Source organism: Drosophila santomea, chromosome X (genome assembly GCF_016746245.2).
Source record: "Drosophila santomea strain STO CAGO 1482 chromosome X, Prin_Dsan_1.1, whole genome shotgun sequence".
Taxonomy (NCBI): Eukaryota; Metazoa; Arthropoda; class Insecta; order Diptera; family Drosophilidae; genus Drosophila; species Drosophila santomea.
Genome location: NC_053021.2, coordinates 11,266,888 through 11,294,843, shown reverse-complemented (window position 1 = coordinate 11,294,843; position 27,956 = coordinate 11,266,888). Strand labels below are relative to the sequence as shown.

At 45.6% G+C, this 27,956-nt stretch overlaps 4 protein-coding genes across 7 annotated transcripts; 1 reads left to right on the top strand and 3 right to left on the bottom strand.

Annotated features, from left to right (window-relative positions):
- Positions 1-11: 11 nt before the first annotated feature.
- On the bottom strand, positions 12-13,060 carry LOC120455518 (open rectifier potassium channel protein 1). Of its 4 annotated transcripts, XM_039641795.2 has the most exons (8): positions 12,394-12,689; positions 7,875-8,026; positions 4,226-4,524; positions 3,912-4,163; positions 3,741-3,844; positions 3,476-3,623; positions 2,829-2,901; positions 12-2,545 (listed from the first exon to the last, which is right to left on the bottom strand). In XM_039641795.2, exons 2-8 carry the CDS (start codon positions 8,014-8,016, stop codon positions 486-488), a joined length of 3,078 nt encoding a protein of 1,025 aa, XP_039497729.1. In that variant the 5' UTR covers positions 8,017-8,026; positions 12,394-12,689; the 3' UTR covers positions 12-485. The 4 variants fall into 4 exon arrangements, with proteins under 4 accessions (XP_039497729.1, XP_039497728.1, XP_039497726.1 ...); XM_039641794.1 differs by lacking the exon at positions 3,476-3,623 and having other exon boundaries at positions 12-2,564; positions 12,394-13,060; XM_039641792.2 differs by lacking the exon at positions 2,829-2,901 and having other exon boundaries at positions 12-2,564; positions 12,394-12,684.
- A 3,503-nt stretch (positions 13,061-16,563) lies between these two features.
- LOC120455996 (putative ATP-dependent RNA helicase DHX57) lies at positions 16,564-21,037 on the bottom strand. The gene is made up of 6 exons (XM_039642554.2): positions 20,899-21,037; positions 20,051-20,832; positions 18,707-19,993; positions 17,680-18,641; positions 17,419-17,620; positions 16,564-17,355 (listed from the first exon to the last, which is right to left on the bottom strand). Exons 1-6 carry the CDS (start codon positions 20,964-20,966, stop codon positions 16,790-16,792), a joined length of 3,867 nt encoding a protein of 1,288 aa, XP_039498488.1. The 5' UTR covers positions 20,967-21,037; the 3' UTR covers positions 16,564-16,789.
- Positions 21,038-21,410: 373 nt separating this feature from the next.
- On the bottom strand, positions 21,411-22,467 carry LOC120455876 (microtubule-associated protein RP/EB family member 1-like). Its single transcript, XM_039642355.2, has 2 exons — positions 22,221-22,467; positions 21,411-22,160 (listed from the first exon to the last, which is right to left on the bottom strand). The coding sequence occupies exon 2, from the start codon at positions 22,132-22,134 to the stop codon at positions 21,526-21,528; it is 609 nt and encodes a 202-aa protein (XP_039498289.1). The 5' UTR covers positions 22,135-22,160; positions 22,221-22,467; the 3' UTR covers positions 21,411-21,525.
- A 335-nt stretch (positions 22,468-22,802) lies between these two features.
- LOC120456995 lies at positions 22,803-24,343 on the top strand. Its single transcript, XM_039644147.1, has 2 exons — positions 22,803-22,912; positions 22,980-24,343. The coding sequence occupies exon 2, from the start codon at positions 23,009-23,011 to the stop codon at positions 24,236-24,238; it is 1,230 nt and encodes a 409-aa protein (XP_039500081.1). The 5' UTR covers positions 22,803-22,912; positions 22,980-23,008; the 3' UTR covers positions 24,239-24,343.
- Positions 24,344-27,956: the final 3,613 nt, after the last annotated feature.

Sequence of the window (27,956 nt, the reverse complement as noted above, 5' to 3'; positions counted from 1 at the left end):
TAAGGAATGCATACATTTTCACAGATTATCTTTATTATATAACAGCATATGGAAGGTTTTGTGGAATTTGTGAAAGTCACTGTAAGAGCTAAATGAAACTACACACAATTCGAGATCCTCTGTCGGTCCCAATTGAATGCTTGAAAACATGCGGATCGTTTTGTTCATATAAGCGTCTTCTTAGCAATAAACATAGAAGAATATATACAGATATTTTGTTTAGATAAAGATACAGATACAGATGGGTATAAATACAGGATAACAATAGAGAGAGAGAGAGAGAGAGATAGTTCTAAAAGTACATACAACTAGGATAACTGGATATACGCATGTAAATATGTTGAGGATAACTTTAGCATAACAACTAAGGACTTTTGGCAGCCTAATCGACTATGTGGGATACATGCTGTGAAATTTGGCGAAGCAATACCGCTGGACGTGGACATATACGAGTTGGCAATACATCTTACGTATAACAAAACTAACTACTTCTCGCCGGGCGCCCCACTGGAACCCGTTGCCGCTGCGCTGGGCATGCTGCTCTTGCGCTGGGCCTGCGAGATCTGCACGATCCTGGAGAGCGGCGAGTGGGTGCTGCTGGTGCTGGGTCTCGTTCCGGCCGGCAGGGGTAGCAGCCGTTGAGCGGACGTTCCGCCGGACTCCTCTATGGCACCCGCTGGCAAGGCGCTTCCACTGCCGCCGGGCGGTGAGGTGGGCGACAGTTCGCGGGCCAGTGGCGAGGGTCGCAGCGAGAGGCGTCGCTGGAGCGCCGACTGCGAGGACTGCTCCATCAAACTGGCACCTGGTGGCGGTGCCTGTCCCGGTGGAATCTGCAGAGCAGTCGGTCTTACACTAAAGCGGCGACGGAACTTGCTCTGCACAGCTGGCGCATTCGTTGAACCGGAAACAGTGTTTCCAGCTGCTATTTGGCTTTGATTTGCGGCTCTTTCGGTGTAGCTGGGTGGCGGCTCCAGCAGCGATCTGGCTGCCGGTCCGGTGGCTGCTCCTCCAGTGGGCGATATGCCCACAATGGTGGAGCGACGGGCGTACAGCCGGTTGGCAGCCGCCGCCTGCAGTGTCCTCGTTTGATCGCCAGCAAAGAGCGACAGGATCGGCGGCAGCTGCGGTGGTTCCAGTCCAGCATTGCCCATCTTGCGCTGCTTGCGACTACCCTTCGATGCACCGCCTCCAACTGCAGCTCCTCCAGCCGCTGCCGCCTGTTGCTGTTCATCGAGCACCGCATGGGTGTGCACCACCTCCAGCGCACGAATCAGATCCGCGATGGTCGTCTGCTCCAGCACATTCATATCCTTCTCGGAGGTAACAGAGAATATGCTGCTACGACGCGGAGCAGAGGCCAACGAAGATGCCGACGCTGTGGCCGGGAAGAGGCTCCCACGACGCGCGGCTACCGCTGCCATGGCCGCCGATCCAGAGCCACTGGTGGCTAGGCTGCCGCGGCGCATCTGCATCTGGGCCAGGGCGTGGGCGGTGGGTGGATACATGCTGCCCCGGCGAGCGGATGGGGCTTGATTCTGGGTGTAGATGCTCTCGCGTCGGCGCTTGCCAGCAGCTGCCTTGCGTTGATAGGCTCCGCCGCCTGGCAATGCCGTTGGCGGGGTGGCTCCGTCCTCCATCTGGAAGCCCATGTTGGTCAGCCCGCCGCCGCCGCTGGCCAAGCTGGCATTCGATTCGAAGGGCGGTGGCGGACCGCGTCCGTTGCGCAAATAGAATTGACTTGAGGCTGCTGTGACCGTGTTGCTGTAGTAATCCAGCGGAGATCTGGCCTGCTGCGAGATGACACCCTCGGGCACCGACACCACGGACAACTTGCGCTCCAGATCCTGCGAGGGTCGCTTTTTCTGAAAGGGAAACAGGCGACGCAGGCCATCCGGCATGGAGAACTTCTTGACGCGACCGGCACCCGGTGATTGTTTCTTCAGCTGCTCCTCCAAAGCATCCGGCTCCAGATGGACCATGGTCGAGTTGGCTGCTCCGTTGGCGCGCTGCTGGCCCTTGTAGCGTTGGTTGAATGCCTCCTGGATCTGCTGGTTGTCGCCGCTCCAAGTCCATTCGTTGTGGCTGGAACGAAGTGGCCTCTCGCTCTGCCAGCGCGGTGCCTCCAGGTTGAAATCGGAGCAGGCACGTGCTCTTGGACGCCGCGGTGATGTGAACTCGTTGACCGTCGAGAACGACCATTCGCTGGCCAGGATCTGGGAGTCGGAGAAGCCATGATAGCCACCATAGAGCGCCGCATCCTCCTGCTCTGCCGGCGGTGGCTTCACTGTGGCCAGTGCACTGACCACCTTGGCCAGCAAATCGGTGGTCTGGCGGTACGCCTCCGCCGTCTCGAACGTCTTCTCGCGATCCAGTTTGCTTAGCTCCGTATCGGAATTGGCGTGCACCATGCCCGCCTCCTTTTGGGCCGCCACCATGTCGGCGCACACGGAGAATGCCCTCTTTCGGCTGGGAATGGGAGCCGGCTCCACGCGGTACATGCTCAGATCCGGACACGAATTGGAACGTGGCAGTGTGTAGGCGATATCTACATCGGTGTACACAGGCTGAGAGTATTAATAAGGGCAAATAAGAGTTTAGGTTTCCAGTCCAAGTGTGATCATGTTTGGCAGTCATATTTGAAGTTCCGAAAAGTGTGCAGTGTTTGATTTGGTGTTGTACATGTAAAGAGAATAGTTTGGATTAGTATTTGCGACCTTTGTTTCGTGGGCAGTTGGGTAATCCTCTGATTGTCGGACTAATTTGGGCTAGCACTGTCTACTTAAACTCGTTGTGGGTCCACTCGAAATCTCTGGTGATGGATTACTTACATCGGCTGCTCTTCTCTTTCTGCTCAGTCTTAGCCTTATTCTTCGGCTTCTTTCTATTTCCCTTTCGACAAAACTAGAACGGAGAACAGCGGCTAAGTAAGATTTTTCGTTACGTCTAAGAATACTGGCTAATTGGAACGTGGATACGAGGATACCGCTTAGTCGGACACGAAACATTGAAGGAACTCCCAGCGAAAATCTCTCTGCAAGATCAATGGTTAGTTAGCCCTTTTGGGTGGTGAACAATTGGACAAAAGTGCATATTTATCTCAAGAAATATTTTAGAAAGTTAATATTTTGTTTATATGTGTTTGCCCAGTTATATTAAGTTTCCCGTTTTTAAATTAAACTTGTTAGCAATGTTGTTTATCAGGCCAAACGTTTCATATCTAATGGTTTCAGATGTTAAACGTGCAAACTTATTGGTTAAAAAATCCCATATTCTTATTTTAAAATTTGTAGAAATTAGTATTTGGTGGTTAGAACCCTGTATAATATATAATATTAAATAGAGTATGGAATGAATTAATTATAGTTTAAAAATCCCCAGGTTATTGCAATCCCCAGCAGATATAGTGCAATCCCATTTGGGAACTCTGAGTGCTAGCCCATTGGTGAGATGTCCATGGATGGCGGGAATCGTTTACCTTCACTTTGAGGATGTAGAGCTCGTTGAGCATTCGCCGGAGGTAGCCCACATCCTTGGTGACACCAGACCAGATGCGATTCTGGGTGGCCTTCAGGTTGGAGGACAACTGCTGCTCCAGGTAAGCCAGCTTCTTGCTCTGTAGGCCCCTGTTCATGCCGAATGCGCGAATGTTAAATGGTGTTGATTATTGTTCGATGGTTAGATCATGCAGAAGACACGAAACGTGGGACATGCGATGGATTTCGATGCAGCCCAACACTTACCGAGTAATGAATGTCATGATCATCACCAGGTATCCCAGGGAGAAGATGAACCACACGATCACAAAGATCTGATACACCACGAACCAGCCGCCAAACTCCTTGGGCTATTGTCAAATCCAAGATATATGGTTATATTGTTACTCATATACTATATACTTTAAGCCAACTCACCTGGTTGCTGCCGAAGGTGGGCACATAGTCACCAAATCCAATAGTCGTGGTGGTCACATAGCTGTAGTACAGCGAGATGGAGTAGGGCCAGTTCTCGAAGTAGGTGAACACCCACGAGGGCAGCAGCAGGAAGAGAGCTATTCCCGGAATCAGGGCAATCACCACCGTGGTGATCAATCCCAGTTGCGGCGGAACATAGTGCATGTCCGTGGACATCTTGTACTTCTTGTAACGTCGGTAGATCGCCTCAAACTGGAATGGAAAACAATATATATCAGTTGTGGTAACATCTGGTTTTATAGTATCCCAATTACCGTACGTCCAAAGTATTCGCCCAGGCCGGCAAAGAGGATTCCATTGACGGGGATGCCAATCACCGAGTACGCTATCATGATCATCCGTCCGGCGAAGGTGGTGGGCGATATGTTGCCATATCCCACCGTCGAGCAGACGGTGAAGGCGAAGAAGAAGGCGTGGTAAAAGGTCCACGTGAAGGGCGTGTCATCATACGTCGGCGGCAGGGTAACCGGTTTGTCACAGTATGCCGAGATCCGTTCGAGAATCTCATCCTGGGTGGTCGTGTTCTTGTCCCCTAGCTCTTCCAGCAGATATTCTGCAGCGATATAAATAAATAAAGGGATGCGATGAAATTGAGCGTGAAATCAAATCAATTTCAATTGCCTTCCGCCTTTGTGGTTCACGTGTCTAACCGAATCCAAATCCGAATCCGAATCCGATCCGGAAGTGAATGTGCCACCGAGCGCTAACCTTCCGCCTCTCAATGGCAAACAATGGGCACAAAAGAAACCCGTTGCGATTCCGAACGCTGATCGTCACTGAATTTCCGAATTTCCCCCATCGTGCTATATTTTACACTTGAAACAATTGCCCCTCGGATCTCGGATTACGCGGATTGAATTGAATATAGCTGCTGAAAACTGTGCTACAAAGATCACAAATGATATGCATATTATCTTTATGAAGTCTTCCGCAACTTTAGAAAATTGAAAACCTTGCACTTCTTGGTTTTTTCTCTCAGTGTTTGGATCTCCATAAGCGATCACCACGATCATGACCTGACCCGGACGATGTGGCTCCGGGTAATTGAAATGCGCTGGATGAACGACCACACTCGGTTTCATTGAAAGATATTTATCTAGCAAATAAATTGAGATCGTGGCCGGAAAATGAGTGAAGCGATTTTTGCTGTAGGTCAGTAAAGTGGAGCTATTTCGATCGGATTTGATTTCTGGGAATTAATTAAGTGACGAGACATTTTCGCAATGCGTGTAACGAACGATATCAGATTATGCAATGATTCTGAAGTGATAGTATTAACTGCTATGAACTATTGTGGGAAGTAATCAATTGAAATTGTGTCAATAAAACCCCTAGTTTGTTTTTAAGACCCACTAATATACCATATACAATCTTCAAGTATTAGCGATTATCAATCAGCTCTTATATGCCTGAATCAGAAATGATTGCACAATCAATGAATAGATAGAGATTATCAAGTTTGGTTGTAATCTATCACTTGTTTTCGATCTTTGAATGATTCAATTGATTCTATTGAATGGCCAGTCTGTCTATTGAATGGCTATTATGCTAATTGATTAATTCCCAGATTGATTAATGCATGGAAACCGTTCTAACCGGATCGGATGCTCTCTAATCACTAGTGATACTCGCTGCCTTTTTCGTTATCACAGCCAAGTGCATACACCTGTCAGTTGAGGTTTTCATGATCGCCTGTCTAACCTTTATGGCCAAGTTTATCGGACTCGAGTCTCGAGTTTCGAGAGAGAATTCTGTTCAGCAGATTGCCCGATTGCAACTGCAATCATTCAATAAACCCTGAGCCTTGTGCAAATGCCAACAATTTTCGAGGTACCCCCGTAATCTTTTAACGAATTGCATAATTCAATAAATGCGTCCGGACTCTGAAGGCAAATGGCCACCAACAAAGGGACTTCCACTCAGTCATCTGGTGTCATCTCTTCTCTGATCACAACGGGACACAATTGGGGGCAATTCCGAGATTAACAGCTACAGCATCAACAACTATATATCCACCATATACCATATAGTAGTGGTATGCCACACAGACGAGCGGGCACAATTTAATCGCCTTTGTGGATCCACTGGGAGTCTTGATTGCGGGCAATTTGTTCATAGAAGTCGATCATTATCTCGAATTCTTGCAAGTCCTCCAGACTCGCCTCTCTGCCTTACACACAAGATTATCTCGGTGATTGAGTGCGGTCCGGAAAAGTTTGTGGCAAACAAATTGATAAATTAATTTAATTAAAGCTGTCCAACGCGAGGCAGTGCATCAAACCATCTGAGGTCGAGGTCAGTGGATGCATCTAGGTCGCTACGATACGATCTCCGTTTCAGCTCGAAATATTCACAAATACAAAACACATAGTAACTATTTCCATTCTAAAGAGCAGTTCCTATTATTGACCACGTTTTAAAATACCTAATTAAGACCCCATACTAAATATTTAATGTCCATAATTCTCTCTTCCTGTTTTTAAGTTTTAGGTTTACTCATCGGGTTAAAATAGACCTTGCATTATAATATCGTGCTGGCTTTTCTTTATAATTTCGACAAGTCTTTGCGAATATTTAATCCAAGTAAGTTAAATCAATTATTCATTTTAAGCTCTGGTATAATGAGCTCCATTGCAAGTGCATCAAGTTGTTAAGTCAGTTAATGATTGATTTTTCAAAATTTAGAAAATCAGTTATATCTTCTAGGCGAAACTTGGAAGTAATATACCCCACATTCCAAATCACTGATCACTCACATTCCTGGGAATTCTTGTGGGAGATCTCTTGGCCGTGTCATTTGGCCCGGTCACCTTATCAGGTGTCAACAGCCCTAATCTCATCGTGTTTGTGGACACTTGAAAGTCATCGCCACACGGTTGTGGTCATACTCATACCCCATAATTCCGAAGTCAATTGAAGTGCTGTTTCGCATTGGTCGGAGTCGGAGAAGTGATTATGGTGACTTTGCCCAGTGGCTTTGCCTGCTTACATATGCATACCGAATGTGGACTTGGCAAATGCCATCGGCAATCTAGGGTATTAACTGGGCCTATCTCGTACAGCCCAATTGCCCATCGCATCGAACCCCTTGACTCATTCCGAGTGACCTAGGTTGACCAGAGGTTTAGCTGAGTTAAGATCGTGTATCAGGTAAGCCTCTGATTCAATCGGTTACGATCCGCACACGTCTTGGGTCGATGGTTACTAATTAGAGCGTTTATGGGTTATTTATTTGCATAATTAGCACATTTTGTGTGCTATTTAAATCCGGATTTATTGCAATTGAAGAGGCATTAAAATAAATACATCCGAGACTGCTGCCGATTTAGCTCGATTTAGCGTAGATATAATCGCTCTCACACCCCGATCGCTATCCACACAGATCGATGTGTCCGAATATAGAGGTCGCCTTGTCTATAAGGCAAACAGCCCTGATTGCTCCAGACTTGACGAGTCGTAAACCTCACACTTTGCGCCCACATTTACGCACGTTTTGCCAAAAAAAAAAAAAAAAGACGCTTCACATATATCTTTAAGGGGGGATCTTTAAGCCTTGTCTACCATTTCGAGTTTATGTCTGAGAAACCCAGTTTTTTTCGATTCTAATATACTATACTGCAAATACCTAGAATTCAGGATACAAGCCATTTAAATATTCCTGTTTAGGGCCTCCAAAAGATACCTCTAAAGTGAAGCACGCCTCAACAAGTGGGTGTCAAAGCTTCAAAAGATCCGACATGGCTCTAGACTTTCTATCGAAGTCGTGGGCGACTATTTAGTTGGGTTCGAGGGAGGGATCACATGCTTGGATCATGGATAGTCCGGAGCGGATCACGCGGCTACTTATGACTAGTGGATATGGTATATAGTGAATACTGATGGTTTATTTGGTAGCTCACCCACCGTTGATTGCTATTTGCGCCTTGCGCTGCTCGCCGCGCGTTATCTTCTCCTCGCCGTGCTCAATATGGTAATAGATTGCCGCCCCGAACATCAGGTAGGATATGTAGAAGATGAGCAGCAGAATCCATCGATTCGGCGACATGTCGCACTACCTGAAAGGACACCAAATGCAGCTAAAGTTGCCAGTTTGCCGGCGAGCAATTGCAATCGGATCGGAATCGGAATCGGTTCGGAATGGGAAGTGGTTTTTGAATTGGAATATCAGTGGATCAGTGTATTTTGTTTTGGTTTTTTTTATTTATAAAGGGGGATTCGGTGTGATCGCGCCGCTCTTGTTGTCTGTCGTTATTTATGGTTGTATCGCTGCTAATCGAAGCTTGATTGCGATTGCTCAAGTGCTGGCCAGTCGCCCGAGTTGTTGTCTATATGTGCACGATAGGAGACAGCAGAGATACCGTACTATACGCGGCTCCATGCCCTCCGCCCAAAGTTGCGGGTCTTATGCGTTTAAAGACAGTCCATCTACCATATGTGTGTGTGTTACCCAAGTTACCCAAATTCCAATAAAGTATCATCATGGCAACCATGTCTATTATTCGAGGATAGTTGAAGCCCTTATGGAGTGGAGTGGAGTACAGCACCGCCTGGTTCGTTGCAGTTGATCGATTCCCTGGGCGAATTCCTTGGCCAAAACCACGAGCACAGCCCGTATCAGAAGTGGCCTCCTTAGCCGATGATCGTCATCGCCGGATCGCTTGTGGAGTTGCCATTGCCAGTTTGGCGACGTCATCGGACCCCGAGGCTTACACCTATTGACACTTCTAATCATATCTGTATCGCCGGGTACAGAACAGGGCATTACCGCTAATTTTCCACGATTTCTCGCGTTGCAAAGTAGTCCGCTACCGATTAGCGACCGTCGCAGACGTTGCCCTCCCAGCAGTTCAGGTCCCCACCATCTTGGTGCTCTTATCTGCGAACATATAGTGTGTGCGAATGTCTGGGGATCACGGAGGGATCAGGGCTATGGGCTATGCCTGCTTTGGGGGGGGCTGCTGTGTGTGCTGTGGGTGTTGTGTCAACCGACAACTCGCCATGTGGATCGACCGCACTTGGCTGCCAATTAGCGATCGCGAATGCAAAATACAGCGGGTTGACAAGCCCGAGTATCGAGTACCCAAAAAAACAAAAACAAACTCAAAATCATTAGGTGTCAAACGTTTGGCGAGAACTCTACCCATTATTGCCAATGATTAGAGTTCTAGGAGAAGCGGACATGCCATAAAGATAAATGCTGCGAAGTTTTAGTCACCCAAATACTCTGTCATACTTGGTGACTACTTTTTTTTTAGAATGTACTTGCTGTTTCACCTGATAAACTGTTGGTTGCAACTCTTAAGCCATCATAAAGATATGCGATGGTGATTGGTTGCTAATGGGCAATTGATGGTGAAAGTTCTTACAATATCATAAAGATAAACGCTTTGGGGGCCGCCTAAGTCACTTAAGTCATCATCATCATTATCATCATCGGTGGTGGTGCAGATTTGCGGTTCTTACAATATCATAAAGATAAAGCTGGCTGCGTGTTCGCCCTAATGAGTTCATGTTGGGGTAGTTCCTGTGGACTTTACGCGCGTGGAATCCCCCGCCAATTCACGTGAATCAACTAATCGAGCTTCTTGCTTTTAGCTTCTTGCTACATGGTTCTCTTCAGTTTAGTTTGGTGTTCTTTCGGTGAGTTCTATTTTCAACGCTGATTTCGTATCGCCGCGTATCGGTAAAAGTCTTCTCATTACACGCTTGATTACTTTGGGACAATTCGAATTGTTTATTCCCGTTGTTCAAGTCAAGTGATCGCTGATAACGATTCTACGCTGCGGTTTGCTCTTCTGCAGCAACAGTTTTAATTATTACTATCGTTCAAACTGTATAATTTCTATTAAATTATCTATGGAGTAGTCTTGTTTTTGTTTTGGGTCATGATGGCAGCCACTACAAACAAAATCGTATGCGAGCACAACAACAACGGCGACTACAGTAATTTGTTAACAATAAAAAATAAAATCGTCTATTGGGCTCGTTCCTCGAGCACTGACTGCCTGGCGATGACGCCGTTCAATGGAAGTCTTTTCATTTATTGTGTTTCCTTTTTTATGTATTTATTTATTCCGAACAAACATTTCGATGACGCTGTGTGTTCCCAAACGATCTTTTTAACGCTTTTTTTTGGGCTTGCCCCCGGAATTCTTTTGGAGTGGAAAATTCTGCCAATAAGTTGGCGGAAATTACTGATAATCGGGTTAACAGTAAATTAGGATCGTTACTTCATGAAATTACACTAGAGAGATCACTTTCTCATAACTTCAAAGCTTCAGAGGCCTGTGGAAATTTCGCAGACACCCACCCTAACACACACACAACCGTCGTAAACCCATAAAATGGAGCCACTCTTTATCAAACCGAACCCAAATAAAAGCCTGATAATCATTCGATGATCATGTAAATGAACTAAGTCAATGTTTGACGTCAAGTGGTGTAGACAACAGAACATTTAATATGCCAATAAAAGCATTTACTAATTGATAGCCCACATACTCCAGTTCATGGTGATCGGTGGGTATTTCTGGGGAAATCGTCAAAGGATAGCTAAATCACTATACTACGTTGATCAGTTGATCCTCACGTGCATCCCCAGAAACTCAGAGCTGAGAACTGGGAACTGAGTACTGAGAATTGAAAAGCCCGTGTTACGTGCAGAATTGGCGGGGAATTCGTATGGACTACGGTCGTATATTATGTGGAACAAAATTAATAAATAACAAAATATTTACATATACCGACGCTAAATAGTCGTATAATCAATAATAAATAGCAGCAACTGCAAAATGAACACGTTTAGTAAATAATCGCAAAAGTCGTCAAGCGTCAAAAGCCGTGCTGTGCTTTTCTTTCGTGTTTTTTTTTTTTTTTATATATTTTTCAATTTTCAATTCTCCGCTGAGAAAGAGGAAAAGGGAACAAGAATCGCAAGCATTGTGTCCGGAGTCTGAAAAATCTGGGTGGAAATACCAGGCGGGCCTGATGAGCCTATTGGGTGCTAATGATGACATTGTTTTACAAGCCGGCTCGGCAAGATGATTAATTGAATTGCGATCTATCAATGTCTCGTTTCCTCCGGCGGTCTCGTCATCGCCATCGTCTTAGTTGGTGCCTCTGGTTTTCCTTCTTGTGATAAGACTAAAACTACGTCAGTGCCCCCAGTTATACACGGCAATTAAGAACGACAGTCATGCGTCCTTAACTGGATAAAAGATGGCATAGGGTTCCTAACTTTTATCATGGACATCGGAAATTATTTCGAATCCTTTTGATGTTTGTAAATGTTGGAAAATTGTTTCGGTTTTTAAACGTTACATTTAATTTTGGTAATATTTCACTGATAACTGTATCTAATTGTATCATTCGCAATTATTCTTCCATTATGGAAGATCGACTGTAAGTCTGACTGTCACATGTATTGCTGATTGGCCACTATCAAGCCACCGTTAAACTGAGTTACCAACTAACTAACTGAGCTGATTGACGAACCGAGGGGATCTACGAGTATAGTTTGGGCCATATTTGCTTATAACCAAATGCCCCATGATGGATGATGTTGGCCTAAGTGCAATCGCAAGACTTCTTGAGCCCGCTACCAATCGACTGATCGATAACAGATAACTGGTTGCCGTTATTTGCGCTTACGGCTAACGGTACATTCGTAGCGGGTGTATGTGAACGTTTTTTGCATATGGTAAGAACAGTTAAGAACAGTTAAGCAAACACTTTTGCACTGTGAAACAATTTCGTTAATTAAATGCATTCATACTACAGATACCGTTTCGGAGGTGCGGCACTGATTGATTTACCGGATTTTGTCAAAACACTTTAAAAAAAAACCCACTCGATCGACCATCTTTTCTTACTGCCATATATATTCTTTTATGCAATGTATTTAAACAACATTTGTGAGATTAATGTTGTTAAGAGTTCTTTTGTGATGAACACAGTTTTGAAATTGGACTCTGGTTTGGGATGTGGATTCGAACTTGAGGAAGAGATGAACGTGAATTATTTGCGCGAGTGTAGACGCGCTGTCTGAAGTGGAGCGCACATGCGAATCCGATCGTTCAGATTGGGCCCAGAAGAACTCTAACCTGTGCACTATATGTAATCGATTCGATTCGATTCCGGGCGTGCAATGGATCGCGCTCCTGCTTTCCTCTTCGTGGCCCACTCAGATAACGCCGTGCAAGGTGACCACGAGAACAAAACCAAAAAAAAAATAAAGACAACCACACGGATCGGAAATCGAAGAGATTTGGAGGGGATGGCGATAATGTGTGTTGTTTACCAGTGCACTGATTTCCAATTCAATTCCTTCTGGTATTCCTTGTACATATATTTTTTTTTGGGAATTTTGCCGTTTTCCGTTCCGATTCCTTTAAGTTTTATACTTCACATTCGGGATACCCACGATAGAAAATTGTTGCAAAAAAATAAACACTCGCAAGAACCGTCGGCTTTCGCCTTTCGCTGACTTGTGGGTAGTTTCTTCTTTTAATTTTTTTTTTTTAACGAAATAGAAGAGAATCGCGAACACTGGAAGACTGAGCGATCGCGTCGCAGGACCGTTACCGTTAAGCGGTGCACGCTGAATTGAGGCGCTGCCACTGCGAGGTTGACACTTTTTGTTAACGGTGACGATCGGCGGCGGTGACGTCGCTCCGTCGCTTCTCGATTCCCGTAACCGTTCTGATTTAAATGGAACGCTGCTCCAAGCTCACGTCGGTTTCCAGTCTCTGTCGGCGTAGGCGTAGGCGCCGACGTCGCTGCCCGCTAACCGCTATTTCTGTTTCGGTTTCTTTTTCGCTTTTCCGTTTCGTTTTCGACAATTTCCAGCCGAGCTTTAAAGTCGCCTTCTCTCTTCCCGTTTTCCCGATTTCCCGCCAGGACTGAAAGAAACCGTTAGTGCAGATAGAAAGAACGGCAAGAGCTTCACCGTTACGTTACTTCACTTCGGCGAAGTTTAACAAAATAAGAAGTTCAAAACGAGCTCTCCGAGTGCGAAACTTAAATTAGGAAAAAAATCAGAGCGGAAAAGCTCAAAGCCGCACGGCAAACGAACGCGGCATTAATAAAATTCAACCAGCTCCTTTAACTGCCGATCGGTGAGTTAACTTACAGATTTGTATGTATTTGTGTACATTGTACGTGTGATCTCTAATCCAGTGCTCACTCACTTTGAGCACTTGAACAAGAAGAAGACAGTTCGGAATCACTCAAAGAGGTGTGTGTGTGAGTGTATTTTTTTGTATTCGAGTGTGCGGGTGGGGGAGCCCCACCCCCAACCCTGAACTAACTAAACTAAACCAAACTGAACTAAACTAATTCAAGTTGAAATGCCGATCGACGAACGGCAACTACGAAATTCTCCAGCAGTGCTCAGCCCACTAACCGCCTGCCCCCAACCTACGCCCTCCCCCCAAACTCCCCGCCCATCCAAAATCGATCGTCGCAAAAAAAGAGATACTGTGTAGTAACCAGTAACCAACGGAATATGGGGTTAGTACAGTGGAGCAAATCGGCGCCAGGATTGAACCACAACATCTCAAGATCTTAATGAAAATAAAATCATTCTAAGCTTGATATGAAATTAATAAAAATTGTAATAATCTGAGCTGTCTTTTTCACACTATGAATCATTGAACATTACAGTGAAAATACCTTTTCCAATTGATAACATTTCTATAACATTTCCTATAAGCTATAAAGTTCGGCCCTGACATGCCCATTTAATTAACGTCAAGAACTCGATTTATACAACCCAATTTACTAAAAGATATCTACGGTTAAAAAAAAGTTGCCCTCATTGGGTATTTCTTGTTACAGTAATCTTTATTGCATTTATTTGATTTTAAGGAATCTGTTTATTACATCTAAAAGGTAAAAGGTTAGGAGTCCAGGACTCTGAATTTATATTTTTGTGATTATTTTCTCTATATTGAGCAATCGTAGTAGCATTACTTTGATTTCCTGAAAGCAAGATGTATGGATTAAAGACACTCTCTTTCTTATCGCTATTGTGTGGTTTGGATGCGAGCATCACTTATCACCACCCACTGTGTGCTCAGTTTTTGTTGATCAGCTTGGCCAGCGACCTTTTTTAGAATATACGGAGCATTGGCCAGAATCCCCACCCAAAGTGGGCGCATAAAAACGTAACCCACGGCGCCACCGCCACTGCCACGCCCACCGACGAGCCGTCAAGCCCACAGAAAAACACACCTAAACGTGCGTTGTCAAAAAAAAAAAGGAAAAAAAACAAAATAAATAAAAAGAAACAACCGAAGCGACCACAATCGCAACCAACGTAAATAATTTGTCTACGGATTTTAGTGCTTTACGACGGGCACTAGCCGAGCGCAAACTTAAATCGTCAAACGGCAGACGAGCCACCCCAATAGACCGATCCACACCCACCCACTGAACCACCGAGCCACCAAAACAATAGCCTGGTAGCACGTTACTACCCACCATCATCCCACCTTGATCTTGGGGCTTTAGCCACCTGATTCTGCCATCGTGGAAAGTATTCACTGTCAATACCATTGTCAATAATGAAGAACCCCCGTCGATCGGCATTGATGTAAGGGAAAGGGTAAAGGGAATTCGATTTCAAGGTACCTACGGATATGATCAGTAATACCATTTTCATGATCACTTGAGTAGTAAACATACGCTTTTGGGGTTGTTCTTTGAGTTTACGAAAGAGATTGAAGGTCTTATACGATCAATACGATAATTACCTAATATATACATATTTTTAATAATGTTCAATATTTAAAATATACAAAAGTTGTTACTGATATAATTGAAGCCTTTTTTTAATTTGGAAATTACAATTTCTTTCAGAGCGTGGAGAAAGGATCTCGTTGGCCACTGTGCATGTGGAATACCGGGAATACCTGCAAATGGACTAGGGAGTCGTCAAATCGAAGGGAACTCAAGATGTGAGAGCCATGTAAGTGCAACTCAAACCGCTTGACACTTGACGATCAGAATTGAGTTATCGCCTCGTTTTTTCGCCTTTTTTTAATTTTTTTTTTTTGCTTACGCTCCACATTTTTTTGTAGTCTCCCCAGATCGAAAGAGCGGAGAAAGCTCAAGAGAGCGCGGAGATGGAGATAGCCGGTGCCCGGGGCTTCGGATCGTCGGGGACAATGATAGTGTTGATAACAAGTGCTTTGCTCTGGATATGAGAATGGGAATCTTCTCCGACACCGAAAGCCGTGCACTGCAGGAAATTCTATTTGGAAGTTTTCAAATCCTGTCTTATATTAATACCTTACAGGATATAATGGTTTTTGAGCTTTTGATAAAATCAAAACTTAATATAAAATGTTAAAAAATATATATATTAAATATTTTATCTCTTTCAATTACGTTTTTAGGCCCACTGTGCGCCTGCGCAGCTTCACGCTCTTAAAAAGCACAACTCACGATAATCGGAGATCTACGGGTTCCACAGTAAAATGTAGAGCAATACTGACCATGACACTTAGGATTTTGTACCATGAAATGACGTGTAAATAAATTGATAAATAAGTTGAAAATGTTTAATGAACCAATAAAGAATCATTATTACTTTTGATATAAAATAAGATATCTATATGATTACAAATATAATTAATATAAAGTGTGTTATCATTTATTAAGAAAAGATAAGCAGGGTGGTAATCTTCAATATTCTTTACGATACTACACAGTATTCCTCGAAATAGTGAAGCAATAATTGCAGGTTTGTACATTTTTTTAAGTGTACATATATTTTCTATATTGGACTATTGCTCGTATTTCCCACGTCATTGATGGTATTTGACCAGCTCCACATCCACTCCCTGCGATGGGAGGAGAAAACCCCCAAGCGGCTGGGTTTGCTCCTCAAATCAGATCGGGCAAATACGACTCAACGAGGTGCTAAAAGATCCCATTTGTGCTCGATCGTTGGAGCCTTTAATTGAAAAGATAAGCGGCTACTGCGAAAAGTGTGAGTTTTCGTTACAGAAGCACAGAGATTCCAGAGTGGGCCACACTCTCGAAAGAGAGAGTAACCAACTCAAGGTTGAGTCGGAATGGTAGAGCCCTATTTAAATTGGCAACTGATTCATGCCTATACGAGCTGCATTAGCCAATGTTGATAAGCATAATTAATTAATTACGCTGCAGGCACGAAATGCTAGCCAGCTTTGATGTATCGATCGAACCGCCCCGGTATTTCACCTGTCTTCGCAAAGTGGCCGCCACAAATCCGAGTGTATTTAAATAAATGCAAACGAATTGTAATTGATGGGCCACCAGGCCCCCGGTTCTCCAAAAGCATAGTCTTCGATGCCGCCGTTTGGAGTGCGGACAGCCGAATAGTAATGATCGATTTGCGGTTGACAACTGGTGATGATTAAGGCGCCCTTCCGTTTGAATCAATCAATCATCTAGAAGATTGATGTATTTATATAGAAACTCCTTCAGTACCCATCAGAATCACCTTCTTAGGAATCCTTTCCATGGCATTAACTTTAGTCACTATTTAAATACATGAACTAATCAATCGCTTGAAGTTACGGCTGCCAAATTGATTGAGAGCAAATAATAATAAATAATGATCGTTTATTAAACTAGACAAATAATCAGTATTAACGGGTGTGAGGGAATAAAAATCCATTCCTCTATGTCCCATTTTAAAGTCATCGTTTCGGTGATTCGTTATTTGTCTCGTTTAGCGTATATATATTACAGGCTTTTTAAATATTGGCTTTAACAGATATAACACAAAATGTACAAACGATTTGGATAGTTCTGAAATGAGTAGCTTCTCAGCTGTTTTTACTGATCAAGTGAACGATGTTGGCGATCATACGGCAGCCGTTTTTGTGGTGCAGCAGGTTAAGGCACGGATCGCGAATCTTCTCCTCCAGCAGCTTGATCATCTCCGTTCGCAGGCACTGCACCATCTCAGCGGTCTCAAGATCGTGGGCCTTCAAAATAATCCAACCGCTCTCCAGCAGGAACAGGAAGTCCCCATCGTGTAGCTCCACCTTAAAGTCGCTGCCGGCGAACAAGACCATGGCGATGAGTGGCAGCATCGAGCAGTCGCGGATGTAAATGGCGCTGGTGCGCACCTTCTCCTGAAAGACGAGGAACGGCGCCTGGAAGGTGGCCACCTGCGAGTTAACCGACGACGGGTGAATCTTCACGTAACCATCGCCTTTAGTCTTAAAGCGCAGGTCGTGGTGGCTCGGCTCACGCGGCACTGCACCGCCAGCTGTTTGAATGTAGACGCGATCCGGCGTCATGATCTTCACGATGTTTGGGTAGAGGGCGGCACAAAGGAGCGAGGTCAGCAGCCTGTTGTTATCACCGTTGTGGTTCTGCTCCACACCTGCAAAGAATGCCATTTAATATTTTTAAACCATTATGTTTCGTTCTATGTGCCACATCATACCCGTTAGTGTCAGTATATTGTCGCAGGCATTCTTTCGCCTGCGCGGCACATTGATCGGCACAAAGCCGATGGAAACGAGTAGCTCCAGGTATTGGTACTTGAGATCAGCTATCGTCTCAAGAGTGTTCAGCGACAGAAAATGCTCACTGGCATAGTTTCTGCTGGCTGCATAGTTTCCCCTACGCGCAACATCCAGCCATTTCTGTTGGAAATAACGAAACATTATTGCAGGTTCTGTATTATAATGAAAGATGAACTTACCCTGTATGCATTGAGGACGGTCAGGTGATCGCTGTTGCCCAGTGAGAACATCCGTTTGCACTTGTCCGCCTCCGTGCGTTTGTTGAGCGGACTTACGAATGGCGACTTGTTGCTCAGGCAGGCGGCGATGGTCAGCACGCTATCCAGACACTGGAATATCGCTCCATACAGCATCAGCTTGCCGATGCGAACGTCTACGGGAAGGGCTGCCAAATGATGGCCCAACGGGGTCAATTGGTCCTCTGCATCGAGTGCGCCCACATCCCTCAGTCGTGTCAACGCACCTAATACGCTGTCCTCTGTTGGCGCCTCCAGTGTCTCCAGGAGAACAGAGAGCGTGTTGCGTGAGGCGAACGTTTGCAGCGTCTTGATGCGCAGCACAATCTGCTCGAGTGGCACTCGCTGGATCTCTGGCACCGGCTGGGAGAGGATGTGGTGATGATAGCGGTAGCTGGTGTATAGGTGGATACACACTCCCGGCATCACACGACCGGCACGACCCTTGCGCTGCTTGGCATTGGCACGAGAGACCCAGACCAGGTCCAGTGACTCCATGTTCCGGTTCGAGTCGAAACACTTTTCCTTCATCAGGCCGCAGTCCACCACGAACACACAGTCGTCGATGGTCACCGAGGTCTCAGCTATGTTTGTGCTCAGCACGATCTTTCGTTTACCGGGCGGAGCCTTTTTGAAGACTAGCGCCTGATCTTCGCCAGAAAGGGCAGAGTGCAGTGGCACCAGGATGAATTTGCCGGCGCGTGGAGAAAAGAGAGCATTATCCAGCAAGGAGTCGTGCACGGTTTGGATTTCTCCGAAGCCGGGCAGGAAGATGAGGATGGTTCCTTCGCGGGGCCAATCGTGAGAGCCTTCAACGATGTACTTCAGTACGGATTCGATCAGTTCGGGATTGATAGTCATGGGCTCCATCAGGTAAATGCTCTTGCATGTGGGCTTGCTATATTCTAATGGGAATATCACAGAGAAATGATAAGCGGTTGGATGCCTCTTGTCATATGGAGTTACATACCCGCGTATCGCTGATAAGTCTCGGCCAGAGTTAGTTTTTCGTCTTTGATTTTTTTGCCTGGCGCTTCCCCCGATGCTTGGACATCGGCGTACTCCAGCTCACGCTCCAGTACGTCCTGCTCCTGCTTTTTTAGTTTGCGACAGTACTTGGTGTCGTACTCCATGACGAAGTCGCTCATCTCCACGATATCCTCCAAAAAGAGCTGCTGCACCGGGAACGTTCGTCCAGGAATATCCAGCACGGGAGCTCCGCCGAAGTAATCCGAAAAGAGAGCGGCATTGAGCGTGGCCGACATGAGAATTACTTTCAGATCGTTGCGTTCCCGCAGCAGATTCTTCAGAATTAGCAGTAGGAAATCGGACTCCTCGGAGCGCTCGTGCACTTCGTCCACTATGACGTGGGTGACGCTTTCTAATAGCGGATCAGAGGCCAAACGCCGCAACAAGATGCCCGTGGTGCAGAAACTGAGTCGCGTGCTTTGCGAAACTTTGTTTTCTAAGCGGATCTGGTAACCAACCAGCTGACCAATGCGATCCAGACGTTCCGCAGCCACTCTCTCCGCCACTCCGATGGCCGAGAGTCGTCGCGGTTGCGTGCATATGATTTCCACGTGGGGCAAGTTCTCCTTTGCTGGCAGTTGAAGTGCGCGGAAGAACCAATTGTCCAAAATGAACTGCGGCACTTGGGTACTCTTGCCGCAACCCGTTTCACCAGATATTACCACCACCGGCGAGCTTTCAATCAGCGCTAGGATACGTTCAATTTCGGCAAAGGCGGGCAGCTGTTTCCGGCCATCTATGATCTTCTGATAGCGCTCCTCCTTTCGTCGCTCCACGAACTGCTGCAACAGGCGGCGGTTCTCTCTCGTCTGGGCTTCCGCGTTTCGCTGGTGGCCTCCATCATTTCGCGACGTTTGACCACGTGTGTAGTGCGAAGGCTTCGGTGCCTGATGATGCTCGTCATCCGGATTCACCCCACCGCCCTCTGGCTCATCATAGAAGAGTGAGCGCTTCGGCGAGGGAAAAGCAGACGTATCCAATCGTCCGGCCAACTGCTCATTCGACTGCAGCAGATCGCATATGCTGTACACACAGGGAATGCCATCCCGACATATCTCTCTGGCCTCCTTGTACAGGTGGCGGGCGTACCGGAGGCGCAGCTCGTGCGGTATGTCGTGGCAGGTGGTTTTCAGGTAGATGAAAGGCGCTTCATATGGATACCGACTGCCTGGTGGAAAGCGTACTTCCACGTGAAACCACAGCTCGTTATCGTTTTCGTCAACGCTATCTGAAGGAGTATGGATAGTAATAAGTATGGAGTAATAAGCCATTCCACACCACTTACCCTTTTTGGGCGTGTCCGATTCCGTGGGTTGTGGTGGCAGGTGAGCGAACCGGCACTTGGGACCGAACTTACAGGTGCCGTCACGATCGAAATTGCGACATCGTAACGGAGCCTTTTTCTTCTTGTCGAGCGCCGCCTGGGCAGCGGCAGCAGCGGCGGCCAGGACCGCCTCCCTGGCCTTTCGCACCTCCGAGGGACTATGGGCCAGCAGGTGGTCGATGCGAAACTTGAGGTTCCACACGCGATTCGCCTCGCGCTCCTCGTACGCCTTATCGTAGATGGACTCCAGGGCCTCCTTCTCGTCGGCGCGCATGTCCAGTATTTCTTGCTCGCTGGGTGGCTCGAGAGTCAGTTGCTCCTCCTCGGGAATCCTCATATAGCGACGGTAGAGAAGCAGTAGAGCGGCTTCCGTGTCGCCGGAGCAGTGCTCATAAGCCTCCAGACAGTGGACTGCCTGGAAGCCGTAGTTTTCCAGTTTTGCCAAGGCATATCGTCGCAGGCGATCCCCATCACTGTCGTTGCCACGCGTTGAGCTCACGCCCTGGACACTCTGCACCACCAGGGTGCCGCGATCCTGCCAGTAGGAGTGCTTCACGCCATGACCACCGCGTCCGCGATCCTTGTACTTGCTGATGTCGTCCAGCTGGAAATCCGGTCCGTGGATCTGACGCAGCGTGTCCATAGTCATCTGGCGGGACTCATCGTTAAGCCGAAGGACATGGAGCTCCGTTTTCCGGGACTTGTTGTCAGCCGCCTGCGATTTCGGCACAGCGGGCACGTTGCTATTGGCAAGGAATTGGAAATGTCATTGAAGATTAACTTCGTTTGGGGACCAGCGGCGTACTCACGTGGTGCGAATGTCGCTGGGACTGCGCAGGAAGCAGTCCTCCATGTGCTGTCGCGAGGATTCGTCCATGGCCACTGGCTATCGTCAACGTAAGTCAGGTAAGTAAATTTCACAACAAACGCCAAGCAGTGCTGCGCAGTCTGGCTTTTAAAATGTAGCTAGGTCACATGTTCGATATAGCTAATATATATTTGTTGCGGTTTTGAGTATTTTTCGAGCTACAACATGATTGCAAGTTAAAATTAACCTTATTATTAACCTCATTAGTAATATGATGTAAATATATAACTAAAATATGTAAATGGAAGCAGGTGATAGAAGTCTGCCAAAGTGAGTATCTGGCTACACAATAGCTGAATTGGCACCTCCGATATCAAATGGCGCGAAGTGTGACCAGTAAATTTATCGAGCTCGATATATTATCGGTACCATTAACCGATGACAGCTAGCGATAGACCGCGGGATTCAAAGTTACTTTGATACGTATTTAAATAACCCAAACCATTTATACTATTTATATGGCTAATTTGACGTATATTTATACAAATAGCCGGAATGTAACACCACAACTGGTTCCGAAAGGATTTGGAAAAGGTCGAAATGAAATATAACTGTGTTCCCCCAAGATTTAGACATCGGTCTCCAGGGTATTTGTATCGACCCCGAAATAATAGCGGCCATCGTCATTCTCCATGATCTTTATAAGACCTTCATGGGGACATGTTTGCACATCCGTATTATCCTTTACGGGGGGATCAAGCTCATCGAGATTGGGGACATCAGTTCCACGGGAGACAAAAGTGGGTGATGCCATCGAGAAGTTCTGGTAATTCCGGGCAGCCAGTGGGTTGTAGTTTTTCACCCGTTCCTGATGGCCGGCGCTAAAATCCTGGAATGCATCGTAAAAATCTGCGGCAAATCGCAGATTGGCATTGAAGTCACACCAAACGAGTGACTCGATGGGAACCAGCAGCGGAATTTGTAGTTCATCAATACATTTCTTTAGCAATTGAAAGTTCTTCCTGAAGTCGACTAATCGATTAGACTCAAAGATGACATCCTCGAGTGGCATAGCTCCCTCGAAGACCATGTCGATGAACTGACAGTAGACCGCTCCGGATGCCAGTTGCTCGATGCATTGGATGTTCATTGTTAGAGAAGTATTCACCCACTTGCGAATAATTGCCGAGCACTTCATGAATGCCCTCTCCATAGGGGTCAACTGGACGATCAGCATTTCTGCTTAGACTATTGAAAAAAAATCTACATAAAAATAAAATGATTTAGTTTTTTTTTTTTTGAGTTGAATTTTGTACATCTTACTGAAAATTACTGAAAAAATTGTTGGGAGTTAAATATTTTTTGCCCGCAGCGAACTGAGTTTGTTTTCGAACTGACGAATAACGTTAGATAAGTTGAGAGTTATTATTCATATGCCTACTTGACATCGATATTTTGAGAATAGGTTTTTGTAAAACTACACAATCATTCGAGAAATGTAAGCGTTGAAGAATAAAATTTGTTCCCCGTTTTTCTGTCCGTACTAAGCCGAGTGCTTCGTATGAATGAGGAAAAGGTATACCCCTGTAGGGAATCTTAAGTCATACGCCTACTTTGTTTGTTATTATACCCGATATTTGAAGAGTAAAAGGGTATACTAGATTCGTTGAAAAGTATGTAACAGGCAGAAGGAAGCGTTTTCGACCATATCATCACATCTATCGATTTGCAAAAATACTTTTTGCCACGCCCACTCTAACGCCCACAAACCGCCAAAAACTGTCAGTGTTGAAGACTCTCCTTTGCACTTTCACTAGCTGAGTAACGGGTATCAAATAGTCGGGGAACTCGACTATAGCGTTCTCTAATGTTTTTAAAGCAAAAGAAAGGAATTTTTCCGAAGAGTAGGCCTTGAAAAAATATGCAAAACTTGTGTTACATGCGAGGCTCCACATCATCAGTACGCTCCAAGCTCTTGCCACAAGCACTCCAGAAACTTTACTAAATTTTCTAAAGTAAATTTTCATGAAATTTTTTTTCAAAAAATCTTTGTAAATTCTATTTGCCGTTTTTTCGTTCAAGATCAAATATAAATTCATTGTTTGTTCGTAATGGCAAACCGACTAACAGAACAGATGGTAGAGGCGAAGGCCAAGTGCTCGAACTACCGCAAGGCCGTAAGGTTGAATGCCTGGGGCAGCGACCTGGTGGACATCTCCATCTGCCTGGAGATGCCGCTTCTGGAGGTTCTGTCACTCAGCTTGAACAAAATCAATACGCTGAGCAGTCTGGTGAACTGCACGCGACTAAAGGAGCTGTATTTGCGCCAGAACGACATACCGAGCTTCGATGAGCTGAACTACCTGGCCAATGCCAAGTCCCTCATATCACTCTGGCTGGAAAACAATCCGTGCTCCGATGCCGCTGGCGACGACTATCGCGCGTGTGTGCTACGTAAGCTGCCGAATCTGAGGAAGCTGGACAACGTGAACGTCTGCGAACAGGAGTTGCAGGCCGCCCTGCGGCGCGAGTACTACCCGCTGCTAAAGAGTGCCATCGTTTCTCCGGTGACGGAGCCGTCCCTGAAACCCGGCTGCAGTCTCAAGGTCAAGGAGCGGGAGTGGCATCGGGATTCGGTGCGCCAGGAACCGGAGCGCCGACGTGAACTCCAGCAGTGTGAGCCGGCGGAGAAGAGAGAGAGGAGAGAGAGCTATCAAAACTATGACGAACTGCGGCTGCCCAGGCCAAACAGATTTGCTGGCGGGGATGCCCGCGATATTGAGGAAACGGTTCGTGTTAAGAGTCCAGCGCCCATGCGTCCAATGAATATCACGGGTGACCATATGCAGCGTTATCAGCACGTTCGGGTGGCACAGCCGGCACAGCTTGCACAGTCGTTTCGGCAGGAACAGCCGGCTCACCACGTTCACCAGGTTCGCCAGTTTCAGCAGCCCCAGCAGGTTCGGCAGTTTCGTCAGGATCATCGCGTTCAGCAGACAATGCACACTGAGCAGCATCTTCAGCATCGTCATCAGAATCGTCCGGGTCACAGGTCACAGGTCGCCGACGCTCCCATGATGGTAACCCAAAGCCGTCTGGAGATGATTAATCGCCGACAATTCGATTCCCGATGTTTGATGTCCAATGTTCCCTCTCAGGCACCGATGTCCCCCGCCTATTATGCCGGCAATTACGCTGCTGTGGATCGGCGACGTTATCGGCATCATAGCAATCTGCTCTCGGCCGCATTGTGCCTCATCCGTGAAATGGACACATGCCAACTGGAGGCCCTCATCGATGCCATCTACGAACAGGTGTCCAATCACCCAATGAACTACTAGATCGCACACCTTTGGTCAAAATTGTAGTTCTTTTTTGTGAGGAAACCTGAAATCTCTCTTACATATTTTGTACACTTAAGTAATAAAAAATGCTAAAGCCACGCATTTCCATTATTTTCTTCCCATAACAGATATTCGTATTTTGCCAATTAATCGCCAATAAATCATCCTTCCATGATCAATCTATTTAAAGTGGGAAGTCCGTGGAATGCGCTTGTCATTTGTCTCGGTAATCACTGCCGCCAGTTGAGCTCTTGGCGTCTTTGGCCAGATGAGTTTGGTTTTGCAGTTACCAGGAAATTTCAGGCACCGATCATGATAGCGATATGGCCATCAGGTAAACACAGCCACTTTTCCGGCTTACAACAAAGGGTGACTCTTGTCAGTCGTAAATAGAGTTACATGCCACTTCGAAATGGCAACTCTGCATGGGTTACTTGGTTGGTTTGTTTGTTTGTTTGTTTGTTTGTAGGTTTGCTGTTGTCACCGACACCAGGAGAGACATGTGAGCCCTGGAACAGATAGGGAAATAAACGCCACTTCTTCTCCTGCTTACCGTCTCAAACAATTAAAAGCCAGTTAGGTGAATTTGATGCGTTTAGGGCCAAAAAAAGAAGTTGTTGAAGAAGAAAAACATACATATTAATAAATTGACAACACAAAAAAATAAATAAGAACTTACATTCTTACTAATATCATAGTTGTATAATATTTGCAATTTATTAAAAACACATTTATGCCTGCATTACGTTGCCTGGTAATTTCTTGCAGTGTGCCCTAAACTTAGATCTGAGCTAAGACATTGTAAGCGATTTCCTTCTAATGACAATTCTTACATCTACATTTTTTTTGGTTCTGCCGGCAACATTTTTATGGCCTCCATTTAAGGGGAACTCACTTAATGATCTCGTTTCGCTCGGGCTTTAATTTTCACTTAGTCGCTTTGAAGTGCGCCAAAAGTGAGCGAGTTCAGCGAATTTTGTGAGCCGTGTTTCGGAAATGGTTAATGTACCACTAGGTTTTTATGTATTAACAATTATTACGAGATACTTTTCACTTTTACCAACTTTGTTAAAATATCTAATCAAGTGTTTCGGATAGCCATCCATATAAAAATCCGAGGAAACCTGTGAGTATCAAAGAATTTTCCTAGATTTGTTAATTTCTTTATGCGCATTTCCCATTCGCCCAAGCAGCGGATTGAAAATGCTAAAATATCTTGAGCACTGCAACCATAATTGCCCAGTCAGTCGCATTAAAGCCATGATGTTCCCGCCAGTTGACCCCCACTTAAAAGTGCCAAGTCACGCACATGGAGACGCTGGAACCGGAGACATTGAACCACGACCCATCGTCAAATCGCTTGGCGTCGCCTTGAAAACGTGAAAATCGCGGGTCGACGGGGAAAATTTATTTTTCACACATACATCGTACATACACATACATTTATAAATTCGCTCGAAATCGCATTCGAATTATGCGCATATTTGAGGGCCTTGCTTATGAAAATGTCAGACGGCAAGTGGAAAATGCAGCGGCCCAAAATGAAAATTAGTCAACTTAAAGACGGCAATTTGGCGTAAGATCTGCGCAACTTCCACGGAATCCGCGATGGTACGTAGTACATATACGTAGTAGTAAATACATATGGATAGATGGCGTTTCTGGCCTGGGAGTTTTCCGACTCTCGGAAACACCGGCGACCTTTTATGGCGGCATTGTGTGCTAAACAGTCTTGGAGCTTCCAGTTCCATACTCCAAGATCTCTGGGCTTAAAGCAGCACCACCAGCACCATCAGCACCACTGGCACCACCGGCACCACTGAAGACGCGTCGGCGGTGGCAATTTCTCACGCTCGGCAAACGCTCCATTGTTCCCACAATTTTCCATTCATTCAGTTTGCTCGCGATCTGCTCCTACTTAGTAATAAGTTTTGCCCGGAATAAAAACACACGATCTGAACACCTTCTTCTCCATCCCCCCATTTAAAAAATCCAAAGAAGCCCCTGTCATCATCATCATCATCATCATCGGAGCCATGAACATCATCACATCACCGTCTCATTCGCCGGGGTAATGAGTCTGTTTTATATGGGGATGAGGTTAGTATAGCAAGTACGTGGAACTCTTTCCTATATACCATATACTTATGCATGTACGGCAAGCACTTGAGGGCACTTGCAACGCGATCCCATGGAAAAGATCCAAATCGGATCACTTGATGGTCGATTGTCTTGCTAACACCCCATGTAATGACCCCTTTAAAGCGGAATATAGAAATTTAATTAAGATTTGGTAACATCCAAGTGGGCAATAGGGTTTTATATCATTAAAATTATGATACATAATAACTAAGAGCACATAATATATACTCATCTCTTAGCAGAGTCTTATCTTAAATTGGGTTTAGAAAAGCTAAAAATCGTCTGGTTTTCATTGTTCTAAAAGTAGATATTATTAAATTGGAACTCGATAGAGATAGTTAACCCAGATCATATCACATTATCGTGACTGAGTTCTGTTAACACCAAGAAATTAAGTCTATCTCACGGTAATCACGATGACACATTTATACATACGAGTAACATACATATGTGTGATTTGGTATCATTATCGTCACACGAGCATGCAGAAGCGAATTGTCTAATCACTTTCATTACGATCACGATCGCCTCGATCCCCACTTCCTAAGTTTATGACATGAGCACGTCCGAGCAGCAATCGCCAGTAGCCGCCAAGAAGTGCTGTGCGACTTACGGCCATTAAAATGAAATCCCAGAAATCCATCGTAATGGTCACTCCCTTCTAAGCCAGGCCAACAACAAACATGTCCAACGATCTGTCCCCGAACCATCGTAAAAAGCGGTAGAGTCTCCCCACTGCCACTCGCACTCTAACCCCCACGACCAGCAGCGATGTCAACTGCAGAGTAGCCAAATTTACATACAATATATATTTACAATTCTGATAAGCTTAACTAACCTATTTTAGTTATTAAGTGTACAAAAATAGCTAAGTAAAATATTAAACTTAATAATAATTCGATCTGCATTGATCTGGTTTAGATGTACTATGCTTCCAGCTGAATCTTTTTAATGAGTAGTAGTAATTTTCATCTGATTATATCAAGGTTTATTGTAATTAGTTAGCATTTTATGAATGTAACTTTTATGATCGGAAAATAAGTTAGGTTGGCATCACTGGAGCCCCGTTTCCGTTGCTCGGTTTACATGCAGCAACCACCTTTGCTTCTGCTCTGCTTCTTCCGCTACCTTTCTTCGTCATTCTGCTCGGTTTTTTGCGCATGCGCCGCCGAGACAGCGAAGCAGCACAGTGGGACGGGATTGCTCAAGAAGTCTGTCTCACAAATAATTTCTATAAAAGAGTATAAAGTAAAACAATTTTCATTATGTACATGTACATACATTCTCTGAGTCTGGCAGCATTGATCTTCAAACACCTTTCGTCATCCGGTGACTTGAAATACATCTTAAGAGTTGACTTAGTGCATTGCCTATCTTGATCATCTGCAGAGCTTTCATATTTCTCATACCTTTCCCGTTTACTTATAACCTGCGTTCTAGCGAAGCAACCCACTGTGCTCCGCTGGCAGAGAAAAAGGCCGAGATCGCGACGAAGACGGCTTAATTTTCCGTCGAGTCGCTCTGCGTTTGCTCAGTCGACTTCCGTCACGATTCGCGTTCGGACGTGCGTCGT

Bases quoted from the DNA above. Each gene is read 5' to 3' on its own strand.
- LOC120455518 (XM_039641795.2), bottom strand. From the start codon at position 8,016: ATGTCGCCGAATCGATGGATTCTGCTGCTCATCTTCTACATATCCTAC. The intron at 2,902-3,475 runs GTAAACGATTCC...TCTCCGTTCTAG, and splicing joins TCTACATCCTCAAAGTGAAG to TTTTGTCGAAAGGGAAATAG. The intron at 2,546-2,828 runs GTAAGTAATCCA...ACACCGATGTAG, and splicing joins GAAAGAGAAGAGCAGCCGAT to ATATCGCCTACACACTGCCA.
- LOC120455996 (XM_039642554.2), bottom strand. From the start codon at position 20,966: ATGGACGAATCCTCGCGACAGCACATGGAGGACTGCTTCCTGCGCAGT. The intron at 18,642-18,706 runs GTATGTAACTCC...TATTCCCATTAG, and splicing joins GACTTATCAGCGATACGCGG to AATATAGCAAGCCCACATGC. The intron at 17,356-17,418 runs GTATGATGTGGC...CATTCTTTGCAG, and splicing joins CAATATACTGACACTAACGG to GTGTGGAGCAGAACCACAAC.
- LOC120455876 (XM_039642355.2), bottom strand. From the start codon at position 22,134: ATGCTGATCGTCCAGTTGACCCCTATGGAGAGGGCATTCATGAAGTGC.
- LOC120456995 (XM_039644147.1), top strand. From the start codon at position 23,009: ATGGCAAACCGACTAACAGAACAGATGGTAGAGGCGAAGGCCAAGTGC.